Source organism: Lates calcarifer, linkage group LG21, assembly GCF_001640805.2.
Source record: "Lates calcarifer isolate ASB-BC8 linkage group LG21, TLL_Latcal_v3, whole genome shotgun sequence".
Lineage (NCBI taxonomy): Eukaryota > Metazoa > Chordata > Actinopteri > Centropomidae > Lates > Lates calcarifer.
The window spans coordinates 22,309,917-22,319,452 of NC_066853.1; the positions used below are offsets into that span (position 1 = coordinate 22,309,917).

Sequence of the window (9,536 nt, forward strand, 5' to 3'; positions counted from 1 at the left end):
AATCTAAGGCTTAGATTGAAGTAAGTGTGAAGTCCAGCAGGCAGAACACTGTCCAAATCAACCATTCATCAAGTCTGCCCTGGGCATCAAGCAGAATTTCTGTGGACTTCCATAGAACCTGCTGTGGGTGCAGGCTCCACCAGATTTAGTTCATCACAGTTACCAATAATTCTTAGCAATATGGATCAGATAATACAGAGGCAACTACTACAACTAATCTAATAATGATAACAATGATAATAGATAGCATGCATTATAAAACTGGTGTCAACAAAGCAAAAACAGGAAGTGTTCATGGGAAAAATCCCATCAGCCACCAGACAAATGCTCATCAAATATGATTGTGGTTGGCAAATTAAACAGCTCTACTGGCCTCCCTGGCAGGAAAGCACCCAACACTTTCTATTTTTAAAGTCTGGCTGGCTGGCTGATGGAGTAGTTAATGTTTATGCCACTACGTCTAGCAGACATTGCAGTTTATGTCCTGCAGAACAAACACGTTCATTCCACATTTAAAAAAAAAAAACAAAGTCACATGCCATTTATGTGGCAACTGTGCAGCGGTACTCACTGTCTGTCTCATTGCGTTTGATCATCCCCGGACATTCAGCTAAGATGGTCTCTTTAAACGAGGTCACCAGAGCATTCACACAACATTCCATAAGCTGCAAAGATACAGAGAAAACAAAGACTCACTGTGAAAGCAACTCTGACATGAACTGACATCACATACATTTAATGAGATGTTCTCAAAGGTCAGAATCTTCTTTCAAGGCATGTTTAGTGCAGCTTGGTGCACCAGTTACAAGAAACAACCCTTTAAGAGAGGTTTTCTGAATAATTGGACACAGATTTACATCTGACATGCAGCAAGCAGCCATTCTTGAAAAGCCCAGTCAGATCTGACAACATGCAGCAAGTTCATATGATTTTTGACAAACCCTGCTTTGTTTGTGATAGAGATGTAGAACCGAAATAAATCACCACTTGTGGGCAGTGCAACAAGAATACCACAACACTGACATGTACAGAAGATCCTAATCAAAAATGTTGTGTGTTTATGTTGAAAAGAGAGAAAATATCAACAGATATATAATTATCAGACTTTTTAAAGTATGGGTCAGGCTCTATAATGCTGTTCAACACCCATGTATTCTATGTACAAGATGACCTGAAGATGCAGAAAAAATACATTTAGGATTCATGAGGGAAATAAGTAACTTAAGAAACTGAAAATAAACATGAAGAATGAAATTATTAGTTCTGATATTTCAGATCCTGTCAGAGACACTTACTGCTTGAACAGAGTTACATTCACGACGTGTCTCTAGATATCTAAGTGCTCTCTTCTCCTCTTCTCTCAGCTTTGCATCTGCCTGCAGAGAAACACACAAAACACAGACACTAAGAGGTTATACAAACACTAAATGAACACTGAATAAACAATTTAAACAGGTGTCTCTGTCCGCATTTAGCTCAATCCCATATTAGGGGGGAACTCATATTTGCAGTTTGTAATACTTCAAGTCATAGAGAAAACTGATTTTGTGTTGAAAAACATGTGAAACTACAAAAGATAAAATCAACATTGTATTCTGCAAGAACAAAATATGCCACTTTGCATGGTTGCATCCATTTACATCAGTTGGTTAATACTACAAGTTACTGCTGGCTTATTGAGTTAGGTGTGATTTCACGGGTTAAACAAACTTGTTGGCACATTAAACAGCATTCCTTTCTATCTATCTATTTATTAGTGGCATAATTTTCCACATTTGAAAGTAACCATAGTGGTGACCTGATAACCAAGCAGTCATTTACTTGTAATAATATTACTGTGGCATACATATTTCATGTAGTTCTGGACGCCATTCTGTTGCAGGTAGGACGGTGCCTGTGTTCTGTAAAACCTCTCTGTGGAGTCCAGGTAGGCTTTTTCAAAGTTATCCCTGTAGATCTGCAGCTTGTCCTCTGGGTTAGAACACAGGTTCACTAGTGGGGGAGAGGAACAGAGAGCGTGGGGTGTTATTCATTTTCCAAACCCATCCCACATTCTTTTTATGAATTGGACAGTTTTAAAATCACTTTTGCGTCTCAGTTTCTGCTTATGCCAATTTGTTTCTGCACACATTAGAAATAATATGACCATCTCGGTGCTTCTGTGCCCTACCATGGGTTTATTCTTATCTGTCTTACCGTACGACTCTCGTACTCCTATGACCAGCTGGGAGTCGAAGGCCTCCCCCAGCCTCTCTGCATGTACCAGCTTCATGGCGCTGTCCTGCAGGCGACTCTTAATGTTGGAAAAGATCGACTCATTCCATGTGTCCAGCATCAGCTGAAAAAAGAAGGTTGTGGCAGTAAGAAACATGCATCAAATACACCAAAGATGTAAATTATCTTCCATTTCCTGTCAAACATAGTCAAGCTCACTTTATTTATGAACTTCTATTAATGAAACTTCTTTCATGTGCCTGCTGAATCACATTCTCTCACCTATAGCTTCCTCCTCTTCAGTACTTAATCTCAAAATGAAGTGAGAGAGAGACCGTCGTCCCAGGTATCAATCCAATATCACATGATTCATAGGCTACTTTAAGCTATCCTCTCATAGCATGATTTTGGCTAACTGACCTTTTGTTATTCACTGCAGCCCACTTGTAGCAGAAACAGCAACAGTAGGTATATATTGTTTTCCTCCCTATGAGACATTTCTTACATCATCTCAATCTCTCAAACTCTTCATTTCCTCAGCCTCAGTAACTCCTCTCCTTTGTTATCTTCTCCTGTTCCTGTTTTCTTAACCTTCTTTAGTTGTTTATGATTTCAGGTCATTCACACTTGTTGCTTTCTTTTTCTTTTCTATATCTCCTCATTGTTCCTCCTTTTACTCTCTGTGCTTGTTGTTGCTCAGCTTTTTGATCTGGACCTCTCAAGCTGTGGGATTTTCCCTCCTCCTCTTACCTTGCGTACAATGCTGTCCTCCATGTTTGTTTTCTTGTTGCTGCCCTGTTTGCCCATCAGCGTGATCTCCAGCTGACAGAAGGGTTTGGGTAGGATGTCACACTGGGTGAAGAACTTTCTCCACTCTACAATGTAAGCCTTTAGCAGTGCTGTGTCATCCTGGTGGCTCAACACCCGCTGCCATGGCAACATATACAAGCAAAAGTTAGGTGATACAGGTCAACCAATACATACTGATCCTAACTGATCCAACATCCTGATCCTTTGTTGCCCTTAACAATTAATCTACACGTCTATCACTTCCCAGAGATGATGTGGTAATGAAATGCAGCATCTACACAATGGAGCAGAACATTCAGTTTGTCCATGGGTATGGATGCTCTGATGACCAATTCTGAAGTTTGTAGAGGCAAAAATATGTGGTGACCATCTGTTCATTAAAAGTCCAGGTTTGGTGTGCAAAATCAGGAATCTAGTCAAGTCAAATCAACTTAACTGGTACAGCACCTTCCATATACAATGGCAGTTCAAAGTGCCTCAGAATGGTGCAGTAGAACTCAGACAGTCTGACCCCGAGGGACAAATTCATGGTGCTCAACTCAGTTTGAGAGGGTTCTTGACTACGTTCCTCACCACCTTTTTTAGTCTTGGAGACTGCAGGCTCAACCACTGTGAAAACTGCTTTTTGGTCATCAGGTAGGAGCCAACTCCCATCACTGTCCTGCGCTCTTTTAGTTAACAACAGGAACAGTCTCTGGACTTTTTGATCTCACCTCATATGCTGTATATATACCATTCAGCCACAACATTAAAACTGGGAACTGGTTTTAATGTTGTGATTATTTTCTCTCTCCCTCTCTCAGCATGTTTTACCTTGTGATGCTGCAACCTTTATGTTAATCTGATGGCATTCAGTTCAGATTAGTGTCATGCGTCTTACTGAAATGTTACAGGTTCAACTTGGTTGAGTTATTGTTGTGACTTTTATGACCAGGGTGCTTTAGACATGAAACCGACATGTTAAACTGCCAAACTGCCATCACATTATCGTAAAGGAGTGCATGTCTGAATGGGGCTTATTAATAGCATATACAGATATACAAATAACCCCCATAAAAAATAAACTAGCCCAAATACATTCAACACACACTACTTACAGCCTGTGCTTGTTTGATGAAGTCTAGGATGTCCTCCTTGAGGGCTTGGTGGATTTTGGCTGGTCCTTTATCATCCCATAGGCACACAGCATGGACATCTCTGACAGACACGGAGATGGGACGTCATTACAGCTCATTATTAACTGTGAGTGTGTGTCTAAATCAGTGTATGTGATATTTTCTAAACTTAACACTACATGTGACTTTCAGTAATGTGATGGTGAAGCCATGCAGACTGCTGCCACTGAAAACAGCAAGGTTTTGGGAGGTCCTGGAACTTTCTGGTGATTTCCAATGACATTATGTTGCCAAGCAACAAACACAATTCAGCACTGTCTGTGATATTTCTTAGCAACAAAAAAGTCTCTGAGACTTAAAGCACTTGTTCTCAAAATGTTGATGTGCTGCTCATGGAGAGTCAAGGTGTCTCAGAACAGTACAAATGCACAAATGAGGGGCAAAGCAGGTAACAAAAAAAAAAGCAAGTAGAAATGGAGCATCAGTCTCAGGACAAGGTTTGAATTTCAACCTAATATCATGTACACTACTGCAAGCACTGGCAGACTGAGCTGTTCCCTTGTATAACTTAGTTTGTACACTGCCAACTGCTGCTCACATTAAGTATCCCTTGAAATGTGGCTCGTCTTTCCAGAGTTCTTGGAGGAGATGATAAATCGTAATTAAACTCCTGTTCCTAGTCTCATCCTCTTTCTCAAGACCAAAACCAGCAATCTCCAACTTCTTCTACTTCCTCTTTTTTTCTCCACTTTTACTCTCAACAAATGACCCCTTTGTTATTTGTTAAGGTCCATAAGAGAACTTTTAAAATTGGGTGCTGACGTGGCTTTCTATTCAACAAGCTACATCAAGTTGTGGCTGTAAAGCTATGGAGACATCCCAGTTTATGAGTTCGAAGGCTTACCTTCAAATTGATGAATTTGTGTGGGGATTATGGAAAGTACAACACCTGTTGGTAAAAACTAAGGCCATCTGTTGCATGTGTGTGCTGTTGAAATGCACCAAAATAGTATGCTGTGATTTGTGAGTGGATTGTTGTTCCATTCTGTGTTCAAAGCAAGCAAACTGTTCTTAGGATATGAGGCGGCAGCAGCAGCAGCAGTACTAGTAGTACCAGCTGTGCTGATCCTGCAATGGACGACTGTTTTAAATAAAGCAGAGAGATGGGACAGAGCAGAGTGCATCTCTTACGAGAACAAGTCGAACCACTGTTGCTTAGTGACGGCCTCCTGTCTGAGCAGCTTGAGAACGATGGGTCGCATCAGATCCCACTTGTCCTCAAACTGCAGGGACCCCTTGTTCTGGAGGAGAAATATGAGATAGGTAGAGTGGGAGGAAGGTTGAAAAACAGAAATGAGAGGGGAGGTGTTGGGAGAGAGAAAGCAGAAGAAGACAAGCAAAAATTCAGAGATACAAAGAGACATATATAAAGAATGAAGACAGACCAAGGGCTGGGATCAAGTAGGCTAATTAGATTTTCAAATGTTACTGCAATAGAATAGCTTTTAAACCTTTACCTCAGCTAAATCAAATTTTAAATTGAGTACAGCTCTTCATATCACAATTATTAGTATTAGTATTAGTATTAAGTTGCACAAGTATATATACATTTTGGAAAATGGCTACTTGTTTAACTGACTGAAGTCAGAGTCTTGCACTGAGTGACTGGTTGGGTTTCACAAATAAAAGTGATCACTTTTAAATAGTATTTCTTTTTCCATTGTTCTCACATATACAACATTACTTACTCAGAGGCTATGTTTTTAGGTCTGCTTTTTCAGACTAAAAACTGACTGAAAAAATGACTGAAAAGTCTACAACTGACAATTATTTTACTTATTAACTTATGTCTGTACAATTCATTAAGTAATCATCTGATTATTTAGCAGCTGTCAGTTTATTCATAGCACTACAACCATTTGCTTGCACTTATCCTGGTATCTTTGGAAATGATGGTTCAACACTTGGCCAGTTCACAGAACCCTAAAATTTCCAAACATTGGTTATCTTCAAAAATTCCAAGATTAGCACAAATGCTTTACTAAGGCAGCTGAACAGACCCAGAAGAGCTTAAATGTATGAGGGCATATGGCATTATTTTATTTTTAATTTTAAAGCTTAAATGACAACAGACTGATAACAAATACTAGCTGCATGAATAGTACAAATAAAAATGAACCTAGTTTAAAACCTTATTGAAACCTTGGGAACAAGGGTGAATTACCTACAGGGCAAAGTAGGAAACTGCCTGGGAGTAATGAACACACAGAAAACCTTGGGCAAAACAAATCATTTCAGCTCTAGAGCACTGGTTGGTTTTGTGCCTGGGGACAAAATGAAACTGACATGTACAGTGGGGTCAACAGTCCAAAAGCAAGTTTATGCCCTGGAGCCCCTCAGAAGGATAATCTGGCCATGCCTGGCATCTTACTGTGTAAATTTAGAGAACTATGGTTCATACAACATGAGTTTGTAATATTAGCATTCACTATCTACTTAAACAAAATACCTGCACCTCCATGGGATTCCTGAAACCGTCACTGACATTAGGACTTTGTTTTGAAGTCTGTTCCTCACAAATATGTGTCAGTGCCTCTTACTCTAACCTGAACCTCCACCAGTCGTCTCTTATGATGTTTGAACTGACCCCAACCTTGCCTAAAGTAGAGTCTAGGAATCTAACATTTACTGGGGGGAGTCTCTTTGTTTGAGTGTTGATACAAGTGTAAGTGGGATCAAACAAAGAAAAAAGGACCCATCACATGTGAGATCATATCCTGGTAACATGAACACTCCTCTTAGTGCTGCAGCATCTGCACCTCTGCTGTTATTGTGTGTCTGGCAAATTATTCAGTGGTAACTAAAATATATTCAGAGATAACTCCTTCATGATGGTAAATTAGCTCAATTCAACACTACAAAGTGTCCACTGATCCAGGCCCTGGTATAACTTGGTAAATCACATTTTGCAGAGCTCGAGGTATTAACCCTGACATTAGCCGGTGCTAATTTAAGTACCGGGGTGACAGAGGGAAGGCGGGCCGCCTGTCAAACCCATCTCCTTGCTCACCTGTGAAGCTACCTGACCGGTCCACTCTGGACACAGTGCACTCATTAACAGGTGAAGCCTCTCGGGGCCTTGTGGACAAAGACGGTATATTTACAATTTTGAGAGAGGGTTAGCAGGTTAGCAATAGTTAGCCTAATAAAAGGAGTTTTATGGTTGTGGTGCTGACAGCAGAACGGGTGTCCGGTGTCGGGGTAAATTTTCCCCTCGAACCGGGTCTCCGGTGATGGGGCTTAAAACGGTTCTTCATCGGCCGCGGTTCGCCGTGGCCGAAGTGGCTGACCGGTGTAACGACTGTGGTCGGGTTTGTGCTAAGGAGCAATGAAGGAGTCGGCTTCGGTTTGTGGACCGACTCTCCTAGCGGGAGGGGGATAAATCTTTGGGGAAACGGACACCGGAGTTCAACAACGACAACGGTGACAACTGTGACTTCAGTGGCACCTATTTGTGCTTTTATTTCATATATTTACACTATTACAACATAAATATGTATTCCATAGTAGCGAGCATATATATTTCTACACTAACAGTGAAAATATAAGAAAGCGAAGAGTTTAATTCTGCACATTAATATGAGAAACACGAAATATTCAAGTGCTTCTTACCTTTAACAAATTAGACGTCGCCATGTTTCTTCAACTTATCACCTCGCGGAATCTCGCGAGACAGGTACTACAGCTGGCTCGGGATTAGGTCATAATCATAGACTGTATGGTCATAATAACCTGTACTAAAGTTTATTTTCATGTCGCTAAAAACTACAGTAGAAAAACATGGTGTCCCTCCATTTAAGTAAAAGTGGTAATACCACACTGCAAAAATGCTTTCTCACAAGTTAAAGTCCTGCATTGAAAATGCACGTAGGAGTATGTAAATATAATCCGGGCAATATAATATTACCAATAAAAGTAGCCTACTCAATGCAGATACATACTTTCTTTGACAGTTATACTATACTATTGTATAATATAGCATTAGATTATTAATTACATTATTATTATTACTCATGCATTAAAAGCTGGATTTTTCTGTTTTTTGTTTGAGGTGGACTTTTATTCTCACACAATTATTTGTGCAATTAATTTATACAGTTAAATTTAGTGTAAAGTATGTAATATGCAAAGCTTTTGAATGTCATTCCTCTGACACTGTTCAAGTTATCAAGTTAGTTGAAAAAATCTCAGCCTTTCTCTTGTGTTGCTGTAATGCAAATTCAGTCTGCAGGGGATCATAAAGTGTAATCTTGTGATTTATTGTGATCTCCAAGCTACTCCTGCTTAGGTTTGCATACAGTATATCATGACAATGGGAGCAATACACGCTTTTATCAATAGCAGGAAATATAAAGTATAATTAGTGAAAATATCAGTATTATAAACATTTGTCACTTTATGTGCAAAACAATATCTTCCATACATCCCACAAAATATATAATGAATTTAATTCAAATTAATTCAAAGAGTAAAACAATTTAGGACAAAGTGGCACCTGCAGTGATGTTTGGGAGAGGCTCCCAAAGGTTACATGTTTTTTAATTTTCTCTTTGACATCATTCATGAAAACAGAAAATAAGGGTCTTCGCTATGAAGGTAACAGAGGGAGCTGTTAACTTCTGTGTTCTTTTTTTTTAGATACTGTATGGGAAGGTGGCATGATTCTTTATCATTATTAGTGACAAGATATGTTAATGATAATTATACTTTATTCCTCTCAAGCTTATATCACTTGATACAGTGGCTCTGAATAGTTGACTGTCATGAGTGCATTTCTATTCATGTTTATACACTGCCATCAAGTGGTCATACTTTGTAATTACAGCTCTGTGTCTTTAAATGTAAATGCAATGAGGAGTGAAAATTAAGATAAACCAAAATAACATAAAATAAAATAAATGTTTTTTTTTTTAAATATAGGCATTAATGTGGAATCTGTTCAAAAATGTGATGAAAATAATGATACAGTACTTAAGTGAAAGTTCACAATTATATAACATCATTATTACAATATCATTTTTAAAAGTATACTAATTATTCAGATGCTTTATATCATTCCTAATGTAAAAAAAATACTCTAACAAGTGAAAGTTCATAATTCAAGTGAAGTAAAAGTACAGGTTGAGAGAGGAAAGAAGAAAAAGATAACTTTTATATTCATTTACAAAGTCAAAGTGAGTAAAAGTACAAAGTAGCATAGTAAAGTACCGATGCCTCAAAACTGTACTGAAGTATGATACTTGAGTTAACATGCTTGATTAGTTTCAACTGTTTCCATTTCCATAAAAAATCAATGATGAAGCACTTTTCCTCCAAAACGAGTTTTTATCTCATCAG

General features: G+C 38.8%; 1 protein-coding gene across 1 annotated transcript in view; it reads right to left on the reverse strand.

Moving 5' to 3' along the window:
- LOC108872704 (cullin-5) overlaps positions 1 to 7,886 on the reverse strand; it is an 18,320-nt gene extending 10,434 nt beyond the window's left edge. Inside the window, exons 1-8 of the mRNA XM_018660536.2 lie at positions 7,812 to 7,886; positions 5,331 to 5,440; positions 4,122 to 4,221; positions 2,965 to 3,141; positions 2,197 to 2,338; positions 1,847 to 1,992; positions 1,296 to 1,376; positions 572 to 665 (exon numbers count right to left, since the gene is read on the reverse strand). Of these exons, the coding sequence (XP_018516052.1) occupies positions 572 to 665; positions 1,296 to 1,376; positions 1,847 to 1,992; positions 2,197 to 2,338; positions 2,965 to 3,141; positions 4,122 to 4,221; positions 5,331 to 5,440; positions 7,812 to 7,835 (874 nt within the window). The 5' untranslated portion in view covers positions 7,836 to 7,886. The remainder of the gene's footprint in view (positions 1 to 571; positions 666 to 1,295; positions 1,377 to 1,846; positions 1,993 to 2,196; positions 2,339 to 2,964; positions 3,142 to 4,121; positions 4,222 to 5,330; positions 5,441 to 7,811) is intronic.
- Positions 7,887 to 9,536: the final 1,650 nt, after the last annotated feature.